The 27,649-nt window shown below is 38.5% G+C and overlaps 1 protein-coding gene across 1 annotated transcript; it reads right to left on the reverse strand.

The window, feature by feature from the left end:
* Window positions 1-23,966, reverse strand: LOC100763198 (mas-related G-protein coupled receptor member B2). Its single transcript, XM_027410568.2, has 2 exons — window positions 23,884-23,966; window positions 1-1,012 (listed from the first exon to the last, which is right to left on the reverse strand). Exons 1-2 carry the CDS (start codon window positions 23,964-23,966, stop codon window positions 1-3), a joined length of 1,095 nt encoding a protein of 364 aa, XP_027266369.1.
* Between the last annotated feature and the right edge of the window lie 3,683 nt (window positions 23,967-27,649).

Genomic DNA, 27,649 nt, shown 5'->3' on the forward strand with positions numbered 1-27,649 from the left:
CTAGACTGTGTCCAGTTCTTCAGGCTCTCCTGAAGAAACCCTCTCTCCATCTGCCTCCTCCTCAGGAGTGTCCTGCAGGGCTCTCTGCAGAAACAGCTTCAGACTCTTCTGCTGAAACCTGTGGTGCCTGATGGAGCCAACGAAGAAGTAAATGATGGGATTGGCGCAGCTGTTAACACAGGATAGGAATAGTGTCACATAATAAAAATCACAAATTTTAAGATTATATAAATTCCAAATCCATTTGTAGAGGACAGAGCAGATCCCCAAGGGAAGACCAAAGATCAGGAAGAATAGCACTGTGAGTACAATGATCACATACAGCCTGGTCACAGGAATCCTCTGTGAGCCACAGACAATCCTGACCAGCAGAGTGAGGCTGGACCCACAGAGAGCCACAAATAAAGCAACTGACCATGAAATCATGATGAAATCAAATGTCTGACACCAAAACATGTCAGAACTACTAACGAGTAAGCCACATGCCTTCGAATCCAGGAAAGTCAACAGCAGAGACAGAGCCCAAAGCAAGGCACATGTGACAGCTGATGTGTGCCTTGGGCGTTGGCAGCGATACCAGATGGGCCACATGACAGACAGGCAGCGTTCAATGCTAATGGCACTGAGAATGCTCAGCCCACAAAAATAAGCAAATATTGACACAACAGTAAAAAACAAAAGGATGTGGATGGAAATAGTGTAGTAGAAGATGTTAATGAGAATAAGAAGGTAAAATATAAACTGAAAGCACAGGAAGAGGAAGTCAGCCATAGCCAGGTTGAGGATATAGACAGAGAAGGCATTCCTGTGCAAGCGGAAGCCCAGCAACCACAGGACCATGGCATTTGCTGCCATCCCAACTAGGGCAAAGATGAAGCAAATAAAAAACATGACTTTGGCCATAATGCCACAATATGAAGAATCACTGTAGATGCTTCCATTTGGTGCTGTGATGGGAGTCTCCCTGGTTGAGATATTGGAATCCTTACTTAGGAAATCTCCAATAGTGTTCCTGAAGCAAAAAATAAAAAATAAAAAGACATTAGCACATGCTGTGTATTTTTTGATTCCCAGGACCACCCTGCTCTGTGATAACAACTGAGCTGGTTCATAGAGAAGAGAAAGAGGATTGAGGCTAGAAAGTAATTTATCAAATCCAGTATTTTGGGAGCTTTAATTAAAATCCAGTTTGTATTTATTTGAGCTATCTACAACTCATGTCCTGTGCTGATTGATATGAGAGTAGTTAGTGCCCTAATATAGACATTCAGATCTGGAGCTGTGTCACAAAGAAACATAACCATGAACACAAATTTCTCCTGTCCTAAAAATGGTTCTTGTCTGGTGCAGGAACTTCAGAGCCAGAAGTATGACTGACAGTTGATGTTCTCAATCCTGACAGGGGAGGTTATAACTTGGGAAAATATGGAAATCATTAATGAGAGTCATGATGAGAAAGTCTTACTAAGACCAGCATGAAAAGAACCAGATCTGCAGATTTATGTGACCCTATCTCCATTTCAGATTTGAATGTACTAGTCATAAACCCAACAGTACCTACAGATTCAGAGTAAATGTTTCAAATAGTTAGTACCACAAAACACATAGAAAAGAAAGAAAATATCATTGTTGATGATTCTGTCAATGGACAGTTTTAGTGTGTTGGCTTGTGGTGTAAGAGGGGAGGGAGAGGGAGAAGGAACTTATATGTGAAACAAGCTTGTTCCCTAAATGGAACTAATAAATAAAAAAAGATGGCTAATAATGGCCTTGGTCATTCCCCAACACAGGAATTTCCAATAAATTACTATAATGATGGCCTAAAAGAGTTTCAGCCCAAAATTTAGCATTGATTTGAGGTTAACTGAACTTCTAACACTCTTAAAGAATAAAAGAGAAAAATTGCAGGAAGATAAAAAAGAAGGAAAGAAGTAACAACTGTGCTAAGTAGAAGCCACTATGACACAAAACATCTACAGGGAAGACTGAGTATAATAGAAACCATCTACCAGGCATGGTAGCTTATTTATGGATACCAGATTCTAGAGGCTAGGCCAGGAAGAGTTCCATGAGTTCAAGGACAATATAAACTACATGGTGAGGTATAGAAAATCCTGGCTTGTATAGTAAGAACTTTGAGTCTTTAAAGAAAGCAATTAAAGAATATACCAGAAAATGGAAGGATCTCCCATGCTTTTGAATAGGTAGGATCAACATGGTAAAAATGGCAATCTTGCCAAAAGCAATCTACAGACTCAATGTAATTCCCATCAAAATCCCAACACAATTCTTCACAGACCTTGAAAGAATAATACTCAACTTCATATGGAAAAAAAAAAACAGGACAGCCAAAACAACCCTGTACAATAAAGGAACTTCTGGAGGCATCACCATCCCTGACTTCAGGCTCTATTATAAAGCCGTAGTCCTGAAAACAGCTTGGTATTGGCACAAAAATAGACAGGTTGACCAATGGAATTGAATTGAAAACCCTGATATTATTCCATACACCTATAAACACCTGATTTTTGTCAAAGAATCTAAATTTATATGATGGAAGGAAGAAAGAATCTTCACTAAGTGGTGTTGGCATAACTGGATTCGTACATGTAGAAGATTGCAGTTAGATCCATATCTATCGCCATGCACAAAACTTAAATCCAAATGGATCAAAGACCTCAAAATAAATTCAGCCACATTGAACCTCCTAGAAAAGAAGGTAGGTGGTACCCTGAAACAAATTGGTACAGGAGACTGCTTTCTGAACATAATACTAGTAGCACAAACATTGAGATCAACAATTAATAAATGGGACCTCCTGAAACTGAGAAGCTTCTGTAAGGCAGACACAGTCATCAAGACAAAATGCCAGCCCACAGAATGGGAAAAGATATTCACCAACCCCATATCTGACAGAGGGCTGATCACCAAAATATACAATGAACTCAAGAAGCTAGCCAACCAAACACCAAACAATGCAATTAAAAATTGGAGTGCAGAACTAAATAGAGGATTCTCAACAGAGGAATCCAAAATGGCTGAAAGACACTTGAGAAAGTGCTCAACATCCTTAGCCATCAGGGAAATGCAACTCAAAACCACTCTGAGATACAATCTTACTCCTGTCAGAATGGCTAAAATTAACAACACCAATGACAATCTGTTCTGGAGAGGATGTGGAGAAAGAGGAACTCTCCTCCATTGCTGGTGGGAGTACAAACTTGTATAATCACTTTGGAAATCAATATGGCAATTTGTCAGGAAAATGGGAATCAGTCTACCTCAAGATCCAGCCATTCCTTTCTTGGGCATATACCCAAATTATGTACACTAATACAATAAGGACATATGTTCAACTATGTTCATAACAGCATTATTTGTAATAGCCAGAACCTGGAAGCAACCTAGATGCCCCTCAACTGAAGAATGGATAGAGAAAATGTGGCACATTTACACAATGGAGTATTACTCAGTGGAAAAAAAAAAACAATGAATCTTGAAATTCGCAGGCAAATGGATGGAACTAGAAGAAGCCATCCTGAGTGAGGTAACCCAATCACAAAAAGATAAACATAGTGTGTATTTACTCATTTTTGAATTTTAAACATAGAGCAAATGGTCACTAGTGTACAATCCACACTACCAGAGGAGCTAGGAAAGAAGGAGGTCCCCAAGAGAGATTGCATAGTCCCTCAAAGAAAGGGATGGGGACAAGAATCCCTGACCTAAGTGGGAGACCTGGGGCAGGGAGAAGAAAGAGAGCTTTCATCCTGTTGCTGTTCAAAGCAGAAACCGACACCCACAGCTAAGCACTGAACCACACTACTGGATTTTAGTTGTGGAGAGGGAGGAGGAATGAGCAAAGGAACCAAGACAGGGCTGGAGAGACATGTAGAAACAGTGGACCTGACCTACTCATAGCATGGAGACCCTTGTCATAAAGCTGGGGAAATAGCATTGGACCAAACCAAGCCCTCTGAATGTGGGTGCCAGCTAGGAGGCCAAGACAGTCTATGGGACCTCTAACTGTGGAACCAGTCTTTATCCCTAAAGCACAATGGACTTTGGTAGCCCATTCCCTATGGAGGGATACTACTGTAGCCCAGATACAGCAAGGAGGGCCTAGACCCTCCCCCAAATGATATGACAGACTTTGAAGGTCCCTGATGGGAGGCCTCACTATCACTGGGGAGGAGCGGGGAGGGCTAGGTTGGGAGGGGTGGGGACATGGGAGGATGGGAGGGTGAGGGAATGGGGGAATGGATATGTAAATATAAGTAGTAATTAAAAATAAAAAAGAAAATAAATTACAAAATACTATTATTCAATGAAAGGTTTTATTGTTAAATTTTATATGGTATTTATATTTTAAGCACATAAGTAGCATTGCAGTATTAAAAAAATCTTGTGTTCACTGAACTCAATACTTTTTTGGGAGGGTTTGCAACCACTGTAGCCATGTCTATTCTGGAACTCACTCTGTAGAGCAGCTGGCTTCAAATTCAGAGATGCACTTGCCTCTGCCTCCCTAGTGATGGGATGACTAAAGGGTTTGCCACCACCCATGACATTAAACTAAATATTTCAAAAAGGAAATCCTGGCTTGAAGGAAAAGGAAGAAAAAAGAAACAATAAAATGGAGGGAAGGAAGAAAATAAAGGGAGGGAAGAAAGGAAAGAAGGAAGGAGACAAGGAAGGAAGGAAGGAAGGAAGGAAGGAAGGAAGGAAGGAAATAGGAAAAGATCTCAACTTTGGAAGCCTCTGAGACCCCTGTGTCCTTTCTGCAAAGGATGGTCTGAGATGCAGACTAAAGCATAGAAGATTAATTCCATGATGTTATAGCATCAAGAATTTTTCTTAATCTACAAAACTATAAGGACAATCCAACAATAGTCATCCAAATGCACATGAAAAAGAAATAGCCTTCATAACAAGAAGTAGATGAAACATAAACAATGCTGATGGTAAAGAATGAAGGAGCATGTGTCAGTTTACCCACAAAGAAAAACCTACTAATAAAATAACAGAGTTCTCTGTAGAAATCTTAGAGCTGGAAAAGCACTGAAATGCAATTTTCCACATTCTGAGAGAATATATAACTGCCAATCAATTGTCACAGGCATCCTGATAGAAACCACTCTTCTTGTTTACACCCTCTTAGGACTACACTAGCTGTCTAACTAGATACCCTATCTTGGTCTTCTCTGTGGGTACTCACAGACCCCTGATAAATGACTGCTTCTGCCAAACTTCGTTCCTTTAGGATTCCCCCAAAGTATGTATTTCGTAACCTACCTGGGGACTCCAAAATGGTGAGCAAAACTTATACCAAAAGAAATAATCAAGAACCAAACCCTAGAGGTCCAAGACCCATCATAAAATTAAAAGCAATGTGAAAAATAAAACAATATGTTTCTTCTAAAAATCGTGAATCATTTAGCATGTATCCCAAGTGAATACAATTTCGATGAAGTTCAAGACACAGGATTAAAAAGAAGAGTTGCAAGCATATTCAGGAGGTCAAGAAATTTAAAGAGGATTTAATTAAACACCTGAATGAACTTATAAAAGACAGGAATAAACAACTGACTAAAGTAAAAACCATGCAATTAGCCAGCTATACACACAGAAGAAGATTAGTGTCTAGAAAAGTAACTCGAAGAAGAAAACACCAAGAAAAGGAGCAACACAATCAAGGAATGGACTGTAGATCTGAACAGAAAATTCCCAAAGAAGAAATATGAATATCTGCTACCATTTTGAAAAGTGTTCAATGTCAGTGTCCTTCAGGAAAATGCAAAATTAATATTGCTTTGAGATTCCATCTTATCCTAACAGAATGGCTATTATCAAGAATCCAAAGAACAAGAAATGTTAATGAAAGAAAAAAAGAAATGTTGATGAAGGTGGAAAAGAGAACACTCATTTAATGTTGTTGGTGAAAAGGCAAACTGAAATTATCACTATAGAAATCAGTATAGTGATTCTTCAAAAAATGAGATACAACTGTTGTAGTAAGTGTCTAGGCTAGTTTCTTGTCAACTTGACACAAGCTATCATTATAACAGAGGAGGGAGCCTCTACTGAGAAAATCCCTACATAATATCAGTCTGTACACAAGCCTGTAGGATATTTTCTTAATTAGTGATTGATGAGGAAGGGCTCAGTCCCCTATGGGAGGTGACATCTCTAAGTTGATAGGTCTGGATTCTCTAAGAAATCAGGTTAAGAAACCCATTAAGGGCATCTCAGTAAGCAGCTCTCTTCTGTGGTCTCTGTATCAGGTCCTGCCTCAAGAATCCTCTCATGTGTTTGGCATTGTCTTGACTTCTTTTGATGATGAACTATGATGTGGAAGCATAAAATGATTAAACACTTTCTTTTCCAAGATCCTTTGCTCATGGTGTTTCATCACAGCAGTAGTAATTTTAACTAATACATTACCTGATTACCATGACTTGACATGAATCCTAAAGACTTCATATACTAATAAAAATAACCCTTCATTATCCATGTTCATTGCTGTCATTCTGTTGACAATAAGTAGGATAGAGAATCAGCAAAGATGTCCATCAAATGATGAGTGGATAATGAAGTGGCATACACATATATAGTGGGACAAATTCAGCTCTAAACATAAATTATATTCTGAAATTTTTGTGTAAATGACTGGAATTGAAAAACTGTATTGAGAAAGAAATTTCAGGAAGAATATAAATGCAAATGCAATATATTCTCTATTTGTGGATCCTAGTTTCATATCTCTAATTTTGTGTGATCTACTTGGATTACTTGTGGAAGCCAGGACACTAGAAAAAGTTCTTTTGAAGGAACATGCCTTAATGGTGACAAAAAATGGAAGGACTGAAATAAGAAAGTACAAAAATGATATGGGAATAGAAAGAAAAAGGGGAGTGATGGAAGACTAGGTAAATAAGAGGAGATTAAGAGGGTTAATCAAAATGAAGGCCATAGAGAAACCTCTAATCTTGAAACTGAGCTTTAAATCACTATTTTGGAAAAATGAGATTGTGGGGGGCTACATTATGTAAATTGGGGAAGCTGTTTAGAAGCCATATGTTGTTAAACAAAATAACCTGCTAGACATGTAAAGCTCTCTGTGAGTTGTTGGACAAGAAGTTGCCAGAAGAGCACAAAACAATAGAGAAGCTTATTATATTTTCTGTTTGTTTCCATCATGACTACATGTTCAGACCCTATTGTTGAAGACACCCCACACCTTGACTGTACAAATTACATAGAACAGGTAGTATCAAGGTAGAAGTTTCCTCCCTGCTAGAGCTAGCTTTCACAATCCCAGAAGGTGTTATGCAGGCTCCTGAGGGACAGCTATGGTATTCCAGAGCTATGAATCCTGCAGTCTATGGGACAAACCTTCCTGGTTAGAATTGCACACTTGTGCAATAATGCCAGTATAGTTATGGGGGAACTGCTTTCTGATTGGATTTGAAGCCCACTCCATATGAAGGATACTTAAATAGTGGACCAGTGCTAGAAACCAAGTGAAAAACACAAGCTTGGGGAGATCATTTGCCCTGTGGTGAAACTGAATTCACTTGTTGAACTGAATTGACAGCAAAGAGCAGCTCTTTAAAATATTTATATTAATACTAATTGTAGACACTATATTCAGCCTTGATGATAGAAACTTCTCTTTCCAGCCAATGGTCATAAAATAAGATGGTGGCAGCACAACATACTGAGATTAAGTAAACATTGGGAGATCACCTCTAAGAAAGTCATTCATGCCATATTCCTTAATGTTCAGGGAACATTGGAGAAGCATGAGTAGTAAGAATGTAAGAGCAGGAAAAATAAAGAGAAGAACTTCAAAATGACATCTCAACAAAACACAATCATTCTAATCACAGACTCAGAGCAGTTGGGAAAGCACGCACAGATTCTATACAAAAAATATTCCAATCATCAGTCAAGCATGGATGAATGATGGACTGTGGAAGGACTACTGGTCCCAGCTGAATAATTGACTTACAACTGATTTGAGAAGAGAAGAAATAATTGCCTTCAATGAGGTACCCACCAGTAAATAATCCAGTTGTTAATAGTTAATTCAAAGAATCAAATGGGCATGCACAACAATGAATCATGATATCAGAAAAGAACTGGCAGAGAGGGGGATCAATGCAGATGGGAGGGATAGTTCAGAGAGTTGGAAGAGTAATCAGAGAACATTGTGTGTGTAAATTAAATAACCAAAAAACAAAATTAATCAATATTGAATACCCAGGGCATAGCAAAGCAACAGCCACTGATGGGCTCAGATGAGTTCTCCTTTACTACACTTGGTAAAGCTCCACACCCTTTGATCTTTTTTTGGCTTGGAGATGGGTTCATGTATCTTTCCCTAAATTTTTATATCAATGGTAAATTGTACTTAATTGTGTTCTTCGTAGTCACACATTTTTACACCATCTGTTTCCTACACAAGGGAATGGAAACTTTCCATTGCAGAAAACACAGTTAGGTACTGAGAGAACTGTGCTTTTAGACATGGTTTATGTACCCATATGTTTTCCATGTCAAAGAAAGTGGCAGAAAGCTCACAATGACAGCATATTTGAGTAGTTGGGGTGAGAGAAGAATGGGAGAAAGTACAAGGACAGGGCACTGTCTTGGCTCACTGGCTTCAAATCTCCCACACTGCAGTCTGCCAGCTCACAAAGCTGTCATAGAAGACTTTCGTGACTCCTGTTTCTGCAGAACTACATGAGGCACCATGGATTTTTCCACCACTAGTGTAGTTATATGATTAGGTACTAAGAAAAACAGATAATATCTCTAACAAAAAGATCTCAGAGAGCATCTTACCTTTCTTCCATCCTGCTTATGGGAGGTCGTAAGCTGGTCTCTAGCAAATAGAAGTGTCCCCTGAGTCAGCCATCAATACAAAACATGTCTGTATTGCAAAGATTGTAGAGAGAATGGTGTTTGAGGAAGGATAATCAAGAGGGGAAGAAAGACCTGTGATTTCCCATACTTGGATCTAGGTATGAGTGTTATTCCTTTGAGTCATGCTCTTCACAAGATTGTTCTCAATATATGACCTGGCTCCAATCTCTCATCCTCTGGTCATGCCAAACCCTATGGATCCTTTACCTTGTTAGTGCTTCTTGCAGCCAGAAGGCCAGCAATGCCAAACAATGTGAGCCAATGCTGTAGCATTCTCTGGGTATCCATCCTAACTTTATGTTTAGAAAACTAGACAATGATGAAAAAACAATGCAAAGATAATGATCATATCTGATGGATTTGCAGAATAGTGACTTGAAACTACATCAAATAGGAGTCCTGATTTCAAAACTACAAGAGTTGTTTCTGTCAGATTCCCAGACTAGGGAAGGATCTAAGGAACATGTGTCCTTTAGGGTCCTGGGACATCCTTCTTACTGCTAAGATGGCCAAGAAGGTCAACTCATCACTCAGCAGCAGAATCATTAAAAATAATCAAGAAGTTGTTTGCAAGAATGCTGGGTAAGCATGATACTGGAAAAGTGGTAATGCAGGGAACCAAAAAGACACCAGAAAAGGATAAATCTTCAATTATTATGGTGTAATTAGAATCAAAACCAAGAAACTGGTGATTTAGTTGCAGAGAATGGGGAGCAGCACTCTCTGAGAAAGGAGAGAAAGGAAACGTGTGTGTGGCCTCAGAAGCAACTCTCAGGAGTTCCTGACTCCCACTTACACCATGCAAAACACATTAACTATTTTGCAAAGGCAATTCTTTAGTAGTGCTAGAATTTTTTTCTATTTGTATTGTGTTAGCACATGTGTTGGTATGTGACTATCCGTACAAGTATGCACATACATGTATGCTCTGCATTTGTAGGACAGAGCTCAAAGTCTGGGGTCCTTAATCACTCTTCACACTGTATCATGAGGCAAGGTTTCCCATTTAAAACCAGCACCAACCCTCTCAGCTAGTCTAGTTAATGACATTTCCCCAGAGAATCCCAAGTGCAGGAACTATAGGCAGGCCACCACCCAGCATAATTGTGGGTGATGGGGATTTTAACTCAGGTCTTAACATTTGCAGGGCAAGTGTTTTACCCACAGAACCACATCCAGGACTGTCTAGGAACATTTTCTGGTGGAAGATATCCAACTTTACCTTCAACACCTTTTAAATATAAGTGAGTTTTTAAGGAGATGATGTTATTCACTTGATTTGTTTGGTTTTGTTTTATGCTTGGTTGGTTGTTGGGTTTTTTTTGATAACCAGGAAATAGTGTCATGTGGATTATATAGACATTCTTGGCTATTAAGAAACCCAGTAACAGAGCACAGTCAGCCAGGCCCACCAAGTCAGAGAGCCAACAGCCAAATGACCTCATCTTCTGCTCTCTATACTTTGACAAAAGTCCTCTAATGACATTGGAATATTCAGTAGTCCCAACATTCCAACAGAATTTCCCAAGTCCTATTATGTCCTGAAAGGAGAAGAATATGTGGGGTAGTGATAGTACTCTGGGCTAATCAATGTTTCTGTTCAGGACCAGGAGGAAGAATCTGGAACCTTCAGTCATGATGTATAGCCATTCTCAGTGACTTGGAAGGTCCTTCCTAGTGATAGAAAGTAAATCATTATGGACACATGAAGGTGCTGTCACCTCTTGCTAAGGCTAAGACATATATGAAGATGCCATACTTCTTGGGTATGACTGTCTATGGTGGTTAGCATTGTGAGGACAGAAAGATATTCTATATATTGTACATTACAAGAGTCTATTACTATGTATGAGTTAAACTGAGTGTTCATAGACTATAGAATCAACATATTAATTAAGGAAGGTGGGGAAAGCAGAAAGGAAAGTCAGAGAAAGAAAGAAATGAAGTGTACCCTAAGTTAATACAATTTAAATGAAATTTAAGACACATGAATCAAAAGAACAATTAAGAGCATGCTCAGGAAAAGGTTGAGTCAGGTGAAAAATAGAAGAAAGGATATGTGATAGGTAGGATTTTAGTTGGGAGGGTAGTAGGGGAGGACAGAAGGGAGAAGGGAACTGGTATTGTCATGTAAATCAATCTTGCTTCTAATTCAAATAAAAAATGATAAAAAATTAAATAAATACATTAATCTACCAAAAAAAAGAGCATGCTCAGGAGGTCAAGGAATGCAAAGAAGATTTCAATAAACACCTGAATGAACTTAAAAGACAGGAATAAACACCTGGCTGAAGTAAAAACAACCCAATAGCCAGTTATACATAGAGTAGAAGACTGTTGTCTAGAAAACATTAAAAAAATCTCAAAGACTAAAACACCAAGAAAAGAAGCAACACAATCAAGGAATGGATTATGCATTTGAACACACAAATCCTCAAAGAATAAATATAAATATCTGCTACCATTTTGAAAAATGTTCAATGTCAGTGGCTATAAGGAAAATTCAAATTGATACTTTGAGAGTCCATTCCCAAGCAGAATGGCTAGCATTAACAATTCAAAGAACAAGAATTGCTGATAAAGAAATGGGGAAAGAGGATCACTCATTTACTGTTGTTGGTGAGAATGCAAACTGAAACTACCACTATAGAAATCAGTGTGGCGATTCCTCAGAAAAAGAGATAGAACTGTTATAGTAAGTGTACTGGCTAGTTTTAGGTCAACCTAACACAAGCTAGATTCATTAGTGAGGAGGAAGCTTCTATTGAGAAAACTCCTCCATAATATCAGACAGTACACAAACTTATGGGGCATTTTCTTAATTAGTGACTGATGGGGAAGGGCCCAGTCCATTGTGGGTGGTGCCATCTCTGAGCTGACAGATCCAAATTCTATAAGAAAGCAGGTTGAGAAAACTATAAAGAGCAATCCAGTAGGCAGCCCTCCTCTGTGCTCTCTGCATTAGCGCCTTCCTCAAGGTTCCTGAAGTGCTTCTGTCCCTGTCTTGACTTCCTCTGATGAAATGTAATGTGGAAACATAAGATGAATAAACCTTGTCTTCTCCCAGTTGCCTTGTCATGGAGTTTCATCACAGCAGTAGTGATTTTAACTAAGACAGTACATGACTCATGCCTGAACATGTATCCTAGAGACTTTACATGCTACTAAAAATAATCCTTCATTATCCATGTTCATTGATGTCATTCTGTTTTCCACAATTAAGATAGAGAATCAGCCTAGATGTCCATCACCTGATGGATGGGCAATGAAATGTTGTACACATATACAGTGGAATTAATTCTCTGTAAATATAAATTATATTGTAAAATTTTCATGTAAATGGGTGGAACTGGAATAAACTATATTGAGGGAGAAAACCCAGGAACAACAAGAAAGCAGTTGCCATACATTCTACACCATAGGTGGATCCTAGTTTCAAGTCTCTAATTTTGTGTGATCTACTTGAATTGCCTGTGGGAGGCAGGAGAAATGAAAGAGGTTTTGGGGGAGAGATGCTTTAATGAAGGCAAAGGAATGGAGTGAAGGAAATATGAAACTACAAAAAGAGATATGGGGATAGAAAGAAGAGTCAAGAAAATTGGTAAATAAGGGGAGATAAAGAAAATTAATTAAAATGAAGGGCATACAGAACCCTAGAAGCTAGTAATTAAAATTTATGACATTGTTTTTTAAAAGGGGAATTGCAGGGGCCTATTTATATACCTGGGGAAAGCTGCTTGAGGAACTATGAGCAGTTAAACAAAATATCCTGCCAGACATGATATAATACTTTATGAGCTATTGGTCAAGGTGTCCCCAGATGCCACCAAAGCAACACCGATTCCTGTCATTCCTTCTGGGTTTTTTCATCATCATTATGTGTTCAGAGCTTATTGCAAAAGACAACCCACACCCTAAGTGTGCAAATTACATAGAATAAGGTAATAGCAAGGTGGCAGCTTCTCCAGGCTAGAGATAGCTTTCACCATACAAGAAGTTGCTATGCAGGTTCCTGTGGGACAAATCACATCTATGGTCTTGCCATCTATGAATTCTGAAATCTATGAGACCAACCTGCCAGATAAGAATTGCAACTTGTTCAATAATGCCAGCATAGTTATGTGGGAACTAGCTGTTTTCTGATTGGATTTGAAGCCCACTCCATATGAAGGAATACTTACCTAGTGCTGAAAATCAGATAAAAACACAGTCTTGAGGAGATTATTTGCCCTGTGGTGAAATTGAATTCAGTTGTTGAACTAAATTGACAGCATGGAGCTGCTCTGTGAATAGTTATGTTTATATTCATTATAAACACTATACTCAGCCTTAATGAGATGAGCTTCTCTTTGAAGCCAATGGTCATAAAAGAGGGAAATAATGGCAGCATGAGGTACTGAGATTAGGTAATGGTTGTATTTCACTTCTAAGAAAGTCACTTATACCATTCCCTATGACTCAGGTAACATAGAAGAAGGAAGAGCAGAAAGAATGTAACAGCAGAAAAAAATAAATAGAAGAGCTTCAACATGACTTCTTGACAAAACACAGTTATTACAGTCACAAATTCAGATCACTTGGGAATACTCACACAGGTTATACACAACCATCAACAGCAAGGCATAGATGGAGGATAGATTATGGGAGGACTACCTCCCCAAGCTAAATAATTGACTTACAACTGATTCAAGAAGAAGAAGATGCCTTCAATCAGGTACCCATGAGTAATCAAACAAAGAGCCAACACGTAGTTCAAATGACCAAATGAGCATACAGAATAAATGTTTCAAAACAAAACTAAAAATCATGATCTTAAAAAGGAACTTGTAGAGAGGGAGATCAACAGAGAAGGGATGAGTAGTTCAAAGAATTGGGCAGAGTAATTAGAGAATATTGCATGCATAAATTAAGTAACCAAAGAACAAAATTAATCAATATTGAATACCTGAGGTATAGCACTGCAATCACAGCAACAGCCACAACTGGGTTCAGGTGGGTTCTCCTTTACTGCACTTGGTAAAGCTTCACACCCCTTGACCTTTTGTTGACTTGGAGATGGGGTCAGCATCTCATGCATTTTCCCTAAATATTTATATTATTGGTAAGTTATACTTAATTATGTTCTTTGTAGTCACTCATTTTCAGACCACCTGTTTTAGACAGAAATGCAAAAGGGATAGAAACTTTCCATTGCAGGAAACACAGTGAGTGGGGGTACTAACAGAACTGTGATTTTAAAGACAGTGCCTGTACACACATATCTGCCATGTCAAGGAAAATGGCAGAATGCTCACAATAGCAGCATGTGTGAATAGTTGGGGTGAGGGAAGAAAGAAAGAAAGCACAAGTAGAGGGCAATGCCTTGGTTCACTGGCTTCAAACCTCTCACACTGCAGTCTGCCATCCCCCAAAGCTGACATGAAAGACTTTCATGACTCCTGTTTCTGCAGAAGTGCATGAGACACAGCAGATTCCACACCATTGGTATAGTTACATGGTCAGGTACTAAGAAAATACATAACAGTTTTAGGAAGAAGGTCTCAAAAGGCATCTTACCTTTCTTTCATTCTATTTACAAAAGATCATAAGCTTGTCTGTGGCAAACAGAAGCATCTAGTGTCAGCCATCAATATAAAACACATCTGTAATGCAAATACTGTAGAGAGAACGATGCTTGAGGGAGGATAGTCAAGAGGGGAAGAAAGACTTGTGATTTCCTGTGCTTGGATCTGGTTATATGAGTGCCACTTCTTTGAGTCATGCTGTTCACAAGACTTTTCTCAATATTTGGCCTGGCTCCTATCTCTTATCCTCTGGCCATGCCCACTCCTGTGGCTCCTCTTCCCCATTAGTGCTTCTTGCAACCAGAAATCCAGAAACGCCAAACAATGTGAGCCAGTGCTGTAGCATTCTCTTTGTATCAGATCTATCTTTATGTTTGTAGAAATAGACAGTGATGACACCACACACATAAAGACAAATGATCAATTCTGATAGATTTGCACAATAGTGGCATAAAAATACATCAAGTAGTAGTCTTGCTTTTGAATCTGCACGTGCTGCTTCTGTCAGATACTCAGCCTAGGAAGGATCTAAGGAATATATGTCCTGAGACATCCTCCTTATTGCTAAGACAACCAAGGAGGTCAACTCAGCACTCAGCAGCTGGGCCATGAAAAAGTCCTCAGGATGTTACCTGTAAGAGTGCTGGATAAAACTGTTTCTGGAAAGAAAGAAACCAAAAAGGTAGTATAAAAGGATACCATCAAGTAGCATAGTGCAGCGAGAAAGAAAACCAAGAAACTGGTGATTTCATTGCAGCAAGTGGAGAAAGGCTCTGATATGAGACAGGCCTGGATTTAGAGAGCCACCATCCAACTCCAAATCCAGCTTTGAACTTTACGTGAATTGGGACTACTAGTGTACTGGGAGGTAAGGAGATGTAGGTGTTTAGGTAGAGAGATTTTTACCCATCTTCAAGAAGAATTTGACTTATGTTTGATGATTCTTTCTGGATAGTTATCCTTTCTTCTTTAGGAATCTACATATCCAATGTCTTTAGGCTTCTTGAAGATGGGTGTTTTCTTTTTTCCTGTAAACACAAGAACAGAACCCTTCTCCAGCCTTTGTGAGGTTTCCTTACAACTTGTGGGATTTACCTTGGTGGATAACCTTTCATTTCTCCTTATCAAGCAGTCATGCTGAAGGGCCAGCTTCTGAGAAAGCAGGAGAAAGAGGAGCCAGGTCTGTGTGATCTCAGAGGCACATCTCAGTAGTTCCTGCCTTACATTTGCACCATGCAAACTATTTTGCAAAGGCAAGATTTTAGTAACTCTAGAACCTTTTTATTTTTTATTTTTATTTGTGCATGTGTGTGTGTTTGCACATGTGTTGCTATGTGACTATCTAAACAGGTACTCACATACATGTGTGTTCTGCATTTGGAGGCCAGAGATCAAAGTCTCAGGTCTTTTATCACTCTTCCCCTCATATCTTGAGGTGAAGTCTTCCACTTGAAACCAGTACCAACCTACTCAAGTAGCCTAGGTAATAATTTTTCTCCAGAGGCTCCCAAGTGCTGTAGTTATAGGCAGGTCACCACCCAACATAAATGTGGGTAATGGGGATTTGAACTCAGGTCCTCAAAATTGCAAGACAAGTGTTTTACCCACTGAGCCACCTCCAAGAACTATCTAGGAACACTGTATGAATGATGAAATCCAACTTCACATTCCCTACCTTTTTTTTCAGGTTTTTTTTATTAAATTATTAATATTTTCACATGTACTTTCCCTCTCCCTCTCCCTCCCCCCACCCCCATTCCTTCTCCCCCACCTCCAACCTAACCCTACTTGGTTGTCTTTTATTCTTTGTTCTTACTCATTGGGGGACCTGCCACCCAGCTCCCATATCAATTACACATGGAGGCTTATGTTTACTTATGAAATCCCAGCTTTAGCTTGGCTTGTTTATAGCTAGCTTTTCTTAATGTAAACTATCCTTACTACCTTTGACCTCTGGGCATTTTCCTTTTCTTACTTACACATATCTTACTTTCATTCTTACTCTGTGGCTGGCTGAGTGACTGGGTGGCTGGGTGGCTGGTTGGCTGGCCCCTGACTTCTTCCTCCTTCTTCTATCTTGATCCTTCCTCTCAGATTTCCCTCCTATTTATTCTCTCTGCCTGGCAGCCCCACCTATCCTTTCTCCTGACTTGTCATTGACCATTCAGCTCTTTATTAGACCATCAGGTGTTTTAGATAGGCAAAGAACCACAGCTTCATGGAGTTAAATGCAGAATAAACAAAAGTAACACATTTTTACATCATTAAACAATTGTTCCAGAGCATAAACAAATGTACCACACCTTAAAATAATATTTGTAACATATGAGGATGCCATATTTCTTGAAAATGAATGAATAAGGAGATTGGCATTATGAGGATAGGAAGGACTTTTTACATATTCTGCATTATGATAGCCTATTTCCATGTGTAAGTTATACTGTGTTCATAGACTATAGAATCAACTTATGAATAAAGAATGGAAGGAGGTCTGGGCGTTGGTGGCACACACCTTTAATCTCAGCACTCTGGAGGCAGAGACAGGCGGATCTCTGTGAGTTCGAGGCCAGCCTGGTCTCCAGAGTGGTGCCAGGATAGGTTCCAAAGCTACACAGAGAAACCCTGTCTCAAAAAAAAATAAAAAAGAAGGGAAGGAAAAGTGGAAAAGAAGGTCAGACAAAGGAAGGAGGAAGGAAGGAAGGAAGGAAGGAAGGAAGGAAGGAAGGAAGGAAGGAAGGTGAGAGCCTTATTGTAGTTGAAAATCTGAGTCAATATCACACAAATATTTTGTTAATATATGTAGTTCTCTGACAATTTCATACATATACACTAAATTCTGGTTACTCTCCCCTCCCACTCTTGCAATCCCCACTTCTTCCTTTCAAATGTCTTTTTCATATTAATGATATTTGGTTTGGTTTTGTCTACCAGAGTTAAACTATAGTCAATAAGTAACCATGGCTTTGGAACTAGCCATCACAACCTGAAAAATATTGGTTCAATATTTTCCCTTCTTCCAGAATCTGTTATCTGCCAATATTTCATCAGTAAGTGGAAGTGCCCTATGAGTACCTTCTCTATACAAGTTCATTCACTGGATCCAATTTGCATAGGCACAGTGTCAAGAGATGAAACAGCTATGAGTTCATGATTACCATGACCATGCCATGCATATAAGATAACATTTTACAGATCTTTCCCTATCTCCAGCTCTTACATTATCTAAGCCCACTCTTCGGTAACATCCCCTAAACCTTAAGTGTAATGGTATAAATGCCTTACTTAGAGCCATGGCCTGTGGCAATCTTTATTCCCAGCACCTTTTACAGCCATAGGTCTCTAATTACCCCTGCATTTACTGAAAATGGTTGAGAGTAGCATTTCTCTGAACACGCAAATATAAATATTGGAAGTTAGTTTGATACTATGTTGAATTAACAAAGAAATTGTAGTCGTTTCCCACCATTATTTTAGACATCTTTGGTCATAATTTCATGACCAGATTTACAGTATTGTCCATGAATTCTCTTTGTGGATCAGACTTCAAACCCAACCAGATTACTCTCACAACAGTCATGCCACTATTGCACCCATGGGCACATCTTGCCTGGAAATTTGGGATTGTCCCTTACAGAATTTATTGGACAAGAAAATCACTCTTCATGATTCCTTCAGAGCAAAGTTCTGGTTATGTATGAAGAATTATTTGTGCTTTCCAGATATGGCTAATATTTGTCACAAGTATGTCTTCCAAACTGGAAGGTACACTAGATGTCTCCGCTAAGACTCTAAGTTTATAATTTAGGAATATGTTCATCAGTGAACTGGCTTTCCTAGCACCATTGAATAATTTAAATCAAATGTGTGAAATGCAATGCAGCTGATCTAGGAAGATGATGCAAGGTAATGTTGGGGTATTTATAAAGTGATTTTGTATAAGGTCTTATTATAAGCCAACCTATTATTTAACCAACAGAACTGAACAAGTTTTTGCTCTCAATTCAAATATTGCAGAAAATAATTCATTAGTGAAAGTTGTAGAAACAAAATAAGCCGGTTAGTATGGTGAGCAAGGTGATAAAACAGGAAATAAAGTGTGTCTCTGCCTTGGAAAGAATGATGAGTCACTTAAAATGTGTATCAGAATTAAACTAAGTGCTTTACAGAGCCCATTAAGGTGACTATTGGTAATATTTTCAGGTTACTGAAAAGATAGAAGCAAAGGGGGGTTGAAGACATGTACTTAGAAAATAAACTTTTGTCCATAGGGCTGTACCATAGATTCTGTTCTTCATTAGTCCTCTCAGTTAATTTTCAGGGCTTGTGGCCAACTAAGCATGGAGAGAGGAACCGCAGCAAAAAACAAATGACCAAGTCAAATCCAAAATTGACTCCTAAGCATTGGTTTCTTCAGCAACATTCTGAACTCAAGGAAAAGAGAAAGCATTCAAAGAAAAGGAAAAGTAAATAAAGGCAAGCAATAGGGGCAACTAGATGCATAAGTTATTTCTTTCTTCAGAACAGAAAAAGCTCAGTCATCAACACTGCTGAGGGCTCACCTGAGCTGGAAGAATCTGAGTGGAAAGAAGTTGCATTCTCCACTAGAAATGAGAGAAAGGCTGAATCATCAGGCACATACTTTGCAGTCCTTCATCACTGGTGGTTAAATACTCAAAGGAAAACCACAAGGTCTCTTTACCTCTCTCAGTCCAAATGTATCTTTTCATTCTGCACAGTGAACACATTTTGCATGTCTATGAGTGTAATTTTGTTCATGTCCCTTCTATTAAATTCAATGCACTATAATATCAAGTTGTGTCTGGTGTTTGTAGTTGTAACCACAGCCTGCAGCACATGTGCATTAGAGAAACTGATGCTTAGATACAAAGATGTTGCTGAAATCACAATGTCCAGAGTGGGTTCAATAATAGCTTGGGTCACATGGATCCTTCTTGTAAATCTATCCATTACACAGGTATGAGAAAGGTGACCTTAGTGGTGTTCCTGAGAAACCCTTCACATGCCTGCAAGAAATAACTGTCAACCAGAGGCTTGTAGATACTTCCAATTTCCAATCAATATCTGTCTTCCTCTGCAGCATACTGATTCTTAGAGTTTAAACTCAGAAAAAAATATTTCCATTCTCAGCCTCTACTGATACTAGATTACAGTATATGACTTGCTGCTGACAAATAGGAGGTGAATAGAGATTTTTGCAAATATCCACTGAACCCTGATGTCAGTATCTGGAGCACAGATTTCCTTTCCTTCAAATCATAAAGCTGATGCATTTATGAGTCTGGTGGGACCAGGAAGATGAGAGATGTCCCAACATGTGTCAAGGACTAACAAACTTTTCCTTCTGTTTAAGTCACTATTGCTCTGTATAGAATCATGCCCTATAAGCTTTTAAATCACAAATACCTACAGACTCCCATTTTCTTCATTCCTTCCATTCTCAAGAAAGTTATGGTGGAAGTAAGATCATTCCACCAAAGTAACACTACATATGGAAAATTAAACACCTGGTAGAAGATAATGGGAAAGACCACTGAGATAAATTCCTAGGATAGTACCTAAGTGTGGTAACATTATCCTATCTCTGTCCCTTTCCCAAAACCATGGCTACTACAGCCAATTCTCAATTATTTTAACATCTCTCCATCCCATTAGTCCTTATAATATAACTCTCTCATTTAAAACATGCTTATGTGTTCTTCTTAGGCATCACTACACCTCTCTACAGATTCTGCATTGAAGATATATCAGTTACCATTTTATTTCATGCCTTCCACTTTCTGAAGGTGGGTGATTATATATGTAAAATATTTGGTTGAAAATACCTGTAAATAAAAAGAAATCTATAATGCTTGAGAATATTAAGAACAGTTTAGAAATATTCTTCACTAACCTCATCTCTTCTTAAAACCAGAACTTTAGTTAACAACACTTTGAGGCACTCTATACCTAGGAACACTCTGACCATGACAGTCTGATAGTGTTTACTCTCCTCTGATGCCCTAGTCTTATTCCCAGCCTTGTAGCAGTCCACTTACAGGGCCATTTCCTATCTCTCTGACTTTAATTCCAAGGTATTCTAATAGACCTCTGCACAATACCACCTTTATACTTTTCTATACACCCTCTCATTTCACCCTTATACCCATCCCCATTCATTCATAACAGTTCCCAATACCTAGAAACATATTCTACCCAGGATACCTTCCAGGGACTTAGAGGCAGCCCACAAACACAAGTTTCTTAAGATCCATAGAGGGTAAAATAAACCAAAGAATGGAACAGTCACTCCACAAAGACAAGACTGAATATCAACACCTAGATTCACTATTATCCCAACCCTAGATAGTTGCCAAGACACTAGCACAAAAACACAACCACTAATACCCAACACAATGTTTTCACCAGGACCCAGCAACCTACTACAGTAGGTATTAAGAAATACAACATAGTTGAATTACAAAATAAGAACTTCTGTGGAGAGGGAGGAGGGATGAGCAAAGGAGCCAAGACTGTGCTGGCGAAACCTACAGAAACAATTGACCTGACCTAGTGAGAGCACAGAGACCCTACACGTAAAGCTTGAGAACCAGCATTGGACCGAACCAAGCCCTCTGAATGTGGGTGCCAGCTAGGAGGCCTGGACAATCTATGGAACCTCTAACAGTGGAGCCAGTGTTTATTCTTAGTGCACAAATGGACAATAGGAGCCCATTCCCTATGGAGGGATACTTTGCAGCCCTGATACACGAAAGAGGGCCTAGGCCCTCCCCCAAATGATGTGAAGGACTTTGATGGTCCCCTGTGGAGGGCTTCAATATCCTTGGGGAGTGGGTAGGGGTGGGTTGGGGGGGTAGGTGGGGAGCATGGGAGGATGGGAGGACAAGGGAAGGGGGATTGATATGTAAAATAAGAGTGCTTCTAAAATAAAAATGTATGAACTTCAAAATAGCTATTATGAATATGTTAAAGGCTATTAAAATATATGAATAAATACCTTAATGAAGTTTGAAAAAATAAAAAGTAGAATGAAATAATAAAACTCATTCAAGACATGGAATTTTAAATAGAATCAATAAAGAAAACACAATTGAGGTAACACTGGAAATGAAAAAATTTAGGAAATCAAACAAAAACACCAAAGGCAAGCTTCACCAACAGAGTATGGGACATGGAAGTGAGAATCTCAGGCATTGAAAACAAAATAGAATAAATGGAGACCTCTGTCAAAGAAGTATTTAAATCTAAAAAGAATACAGGCACAAAACATCCAGGAAATCCAGGATACTATGCAAAGATAAAACCTAAGAATAATAGGAATAGAGGAATGTAAAGAAACTCAAGCCAAAGGAAAAGAGAGTATCTCCAACAACATCATAGAAGAAAATTTATATAACCTAAAGAAGGAGGTGCCTATCAAGTCACATGAAACATAAAAAACAAGTAGACTGGACCAGAAAATAAATTACCCACAACATATAATAATCAAAATACTAAATGAACAGAACAAAGAAACAATAGTAAAAAGCTGCAAGGAAAAACACAAAAGCAAACCGACAATGCATAAAGACAGACCCATTAAAATAACATGTGCCTTCTCAGTGGAGACAGAATGGCCTGAATGGATGTTTTACAAACTCTCAAGAGACCACAGACACCAGACTATATCTAGCAAAACTTTCAGTCATAATAGATGACAAAAAATCATTCCATGATAAAAAACAAAACAAATTTAAGCAGTATTTAGCTACAAATCCATCCCTATAGAATGTGCTAAAAGGAAAACTTCAATTCAAAGAGGTTAATCACACCCAAGAAAACACAAAGAATAAAAAATCCCAGACCAGCAAATCAAATGGGAGAGTCCACACCATAGCAACAAAATAACAGGAATCAGTAAACATTGTTCATTGATAACTCTCAACATCAATATTCTTGGTTACCTAATAAAAAGATACAGACTAACAGATTAGATTAAAAAACAAGAACCATCCTGCTGCTGCATCCAAGAAACACACCATATTATCAAAGATAGACATCACTTCAGGGTAAAAGAAAACTGAAAAATAGTCCAGTCAGATGGACCCAAGACAAAAGATGGTACAGCCATTTTAATATCTGGCAGAATAGACTTCGAAACTAATCAGGTAATATAGGGAAGGATGCTTCATAGTCATCAAAAAATCCACCAGGAGGATGCTTCAATTGTAAACATTTATGCACAAAACACAGGGTATGCAAGTTCATAAAAGAAACAAAATTGACCACATTCTTGGACACAATGTAATTCTAACATATACAAGAGAATTGAAATAACCCCCTTTACTCTATCTAACCACCATGGAATAAAGCTGGATATGAACAACAACAGTAAAAAAGGAAAGCATACAAACTCATGGAAACTGAACAATTCAGTACTGAATGAAAAATGGGTCAAAACAGAAATTAAGAAATAAAAACTTTTTAGATTTTAATGAAACTGAAGACACAACATATTCAAACTTATGAGGCACAATGAAGGTGCTTCTAAGAGGCAACTTCATAGCACTAAATGTCTACATAAAAATTGGAAAGATCTCATATTAGCAACTTATGTGAAAGCTCTAGAGCAGAAAGAAGAAATGACACACAAAAATAGTAGATGGCAAGAAATAATCAAGCTCATAGCATAAATCAGTAAAATATGAAATAAAACAATAAAAGGTTCAATGAAACAGAGTTGGTTCTTTGATAAAATCAAAGATTTTATGATTGATAAAACCTTAGCCAAATTAACTAAAAGGCAGAGGAAGATAAAAATTAACAAATTTAGACACAAAAGTGGAGACATAACCACAGACATCAGGGAATCTAAAGAACCATAAGGACATAGTTTAAAAATGTGTACTCCAACAAATTGGAAAACCTAAAAGAAGTGGATAAGTTTCTTTTGTATATACACACCCTACCATGGTTAAATCAAGAGCAAATAAGTAATTTAAACAGATCATTTTCCGCCTAATGCAATAGAAGCAGTAATTAAAAATTTCCCAATCAAAGAAAGCCAAGGACCAGATGTATACATCACAGAATTCTATAAGATTTTCAAAGAATAATTAAAATCAATATTCCTCAAATTATCCAAAAATAGAAACAGAAGGAACATTGTCTAATTCTTTTTAAAAGGTCACCGTGTAGCTAGTCTTTCTCTGTCCTGCCTGCCAGCTCCCAAATGAATGACATGGCGATTTCTTATCAATTATGAAAGTGTGGATGACAGCTTAAGCTTGGTTCTACCTAACTCTTAAAACTTAAGTTATCCCATATTTTTATTAATCTCTGTTCCACCATGTAGCTTTCACCTCTATCCCATTTTATGTATCTGACTCACTCTGTGTCTGACTGATTTCTCCTTGCAACTCCATCCTTCTTCTTTCCAGCATCCTCTCTGCCCTGAAAATCCTGCCTGGCCATTCCGGTTTTTATTGAACCAGTTAGAGTGACAAATCTTCACAGTGTTCAAAAAGATCATTCCACAACATTTCCCCCTTTTGTCTAAATAAAAAAGAAAGGTTTTAACTCTAACATAATGAAACTAGAAACAATAAGAACAATTATCAGGTAAAAATTACATTTAAAATGTCCAGTCTATTTTGGGGCATATTTGGAGAAAATACTCCATCATTTATTTTATCTTGATGAGTCCAAAGATCTGTATTTAATTTACCTTCTCTCATAACCAAGTAAAACTACAGTTATGAGTTCTAGTCTTCAGGTCCATCAAAGACATCACCTGAGTAAACAAGAGGTGCAGTGCAAACCACTTCCAAATTTATAGAAATGACAGACAGACATCTGCTGCCCAGAAAGTCACCAAAAGTTTCTCTGCAATGCTGGGTCATCCATCTTAACCTACAGGCCTGGACTATCTAACAGACTTTTCTGTGATTTGAGAATTTTTGAAGTACTTTCCTACCCTGTCTTACCAAAGTTCTGCAGTCACTTTTCATTGTGTCATCCTAGTCTGCTTTGGACAACATCCTGTCAGCAGTCAAAAAGGGCAGTTTCTTGACCAAATGGTTAGCTTTTGTCATAAAGAAAACAAACTCCATATGGTGGTTCTTTGATGCCCATCATCTTTTTTCTTTTAAGCAAATTGGTGCTGTCAGGATCAGACATGTCTCATTGTCATCAAAAGTCTTATGTTATCAAAACATTTTAAATGCCATATTCTGTAGGCCTATGAAGTGTTTGAGCTCATGTATCTATCAAATATCTCTGTATGACCCTGTAAACATATTTAGCGTGACTATTTTTGATAGTTATAGATGACTACTAACCTGTATTTTTTTATTTTATTCTTTTATGAGTTCAAATTAGGAACAAGCTTGCTTCACATGTCAATCCCTTCTCCCGCTCCCTCCCCTCTCCCCCAACATCCCACCTGCCCCTAGCCACTCCCCTCCACTCCTCAGGCAAGGTAAGACCCTCAAAAGGGGCTCCCCAAAGTCTATTTATTATCCTAAATAACTTTCAAAGACTAAAACTTTACATAACTTTTTAAAATGAGCTCCTTAGATACAATATCTTAAATGCAAATAGAAACATATATACATTATAACAAAATAACCTTGAATTTGTATCAATATACAATATTTGAGACTTGGGGTTGGTTAAAAGTAGACTTAACAATACACCATTTTATCCCATCATTTCTACACTATAGCCCCTTTTTTTTTCCTTCAAAAAGAGATCCTTGGATTCCTTTGCTTAACTTTTTTTTCTGACCACAACCAATAACAATTTATAACCAGCCCTCCTAAATAATTACAAATATCTATAATCCATTGACCAAAAACTGTCCACCCTACCTCTTGGGGATATGGGTGTCATGTTTTCTAAACTACTTCCCGTTGTCAGGGGGCACTGGCATCTTTTGGATACTCTGGGAAGAATGGGATAATGGTCAACTCCTGGAAAAGTTAGCTGTATTATTTGTTGTCCAGTCTTTGTGCAATGGGAAAAGTGAAAGGTTTATCTGAAGTCCTGGCTTGAGTAATATGTGAGGCTGTACCATCTTATCCAACAGCCTTGAAGCTGTTTTTTGAATACAGTACTCTGAGGAAACTGCAGCAGAGGAACTTTGAGAGGCTGGATCACCCGAGCCACACATTTTCATTGCTGTCTGATCCCCTTGCTCTGAAAGCATATAAACTTTCCAAAGTAACATATGTATCTGAATTAACACAAGTATGGAATGTACAGTGTGTAAAAGTCAATTTAAAATAAATTTTGCTTTACATTTGAGCAGGTAAAAGGCATTTGTCAACTTTATAAGTCTGTCTGGACTATATAATCAAACTATAATATAAATCTCTATCCATACCATATGAACGGATATGTCACAGGGATTCTGTACCCAACAAGATTTATCATCTCTCATATATATCAGAGTTGTTCCCATGTCAAGGGACCAGCTTACACACCACCTGTCCTGTAGTCATTTTTGCTTCCTCCTCCATGTCTGTAGCCAAGATACTCAGTTCTCACCCCGTCAAACATGATCTCTATTATCTAGAAGGAATCCACAACCTTTCATTTCCTGTGGAAACAAAGCATAACCTCTCCCCCAATGCAACACATTATCCAACTTCCATTTTGAAATTAAGACATTTTTATTTATAGGTTAGTTTAATTTAGCAGTTTCTATAATCCAATGTCTTTCAACAGCTGTTTTTTTTTTGTACGTTAACATTTTAAAAATTCACACTTAACTCAGCATATAGGATCCAGACTGCATGAATATTTTCTATTCTTACATGGCTTATTGTTTTAATTACTTTACTCTGTCTTTAAAGACTTTACTTTAGGGCCCAGAATCCAGGAGAGAGAGAGAGAGAGAGAGAGAGAGAGAGAGAGAGAGAGAGAGAGAGAGAGAGAGAGAATGAGTGGCCACGAGAGTGGTCCAGAAGCCAGGAGAAAGAGAGAGCAACAGTGGCAGAGAGAAAAGCCCAGAAGCCAAGGGAGAGAGTGAGGGGTTCAGAAGCATTGACAGCAGCAGCTTGCAGAAACTATCTTAAGAAGTGTCTCCAGGAAAGACCACCTGTGTCCCAGCTAGCATCCAGTGCCATTCTCTGTATGAGATACCCAGCCACGTCAGTGTCCACTGGAGCCTCAGACTCAGTCTATGAGTATCACCAGTACTAGCATGACACTACAGAAGAGAAAGAGGATTTGGGGAAGAGATAGAAGAGCTGCCTAAGTCAGAAAGGCCTGAATCACCTCAGGAAGCTTAGTTCCCTCTCTTTTCTTCAGCTGCACATTCTTCTCCTTCAGAGTTTCTTTCTGCTGCCTCTGTCCTGTTTTTTGTGTGTGTAGGGGGGGGAGGGCGGCGATGAACAGTGCCAGGCATATAATAGGTACTCAATAAATACTTGTTTGTGGAATGTGTCCTTTCTCTTTTCACTCTGACAAACTTAGATTTCTACCATTCTGGGGTGTTGCCTTATATTTCCTTCTGGTACCCATCTTTCATAATTGTTAGTATCTTTCCAATATATTCTCCAGGAAACTGAGTTCTGCTCTAGATCCTGTGTAGAACTAGCCACTACTAAAAGCCAGGATAGTGGCCACCATCCTAAAATTAAGTAGTAGATCAGAGAAAGGGAAGAGGGGGATCAGGTAGAGAGCACTAGGAAGAGGGGTGGGTTTTTCCAGTAAAGGCAATTTAGACAGGGGAATGCACTGAGGCTTTTTCATTCAACAGTTTTTCCCCTGCTTCATTTCTCAGCCTCAGGAAAGGTATTAACTGTATTATCTCCATTTACAGCCTCCCACCTCTCCTGAGCCAAATCCAACATTGGAGGTGTATTCCATGTATTGCCACTCCTTTCTCCAAGAGGTGAGTGTGGGGCAAGGACAGAGTCTTGACCTGTGTCCAGAAACTGCCCCATCCACTTAAACCCAAATTTGGAAAGGTGCTCTGCCACCTGGGTGTTTGAGACCTTCCCCAGAGGGCTGGTGATTTCTTTGCTTCTGTCATTTTCTTCCAGGTTGATTTGGCTGCTTCTTTTAATATTGAAAAGATGTCATTTCCCCAAGAGACAAAAATTAATAGAAATTGGAAAAAAGAAATGGAGGGAAATATAAAAAAGGAA

The sequence above is a fragment of the Cricetulus griseus genome, chromosome 3, assembly GCF_003668045.3.
Source record: "Cricetulus griseus strain 17A/GY chromosome 3, alternate assembly CriGri-PICRH-1.0, whole genome shotgun sequence".
Lineage (NCBI taxonomy): Eukaryota > Metazoa > Chordata > Mammalia > Rodentia > Cricetidae > Cricetulus > Cricetulus griseus.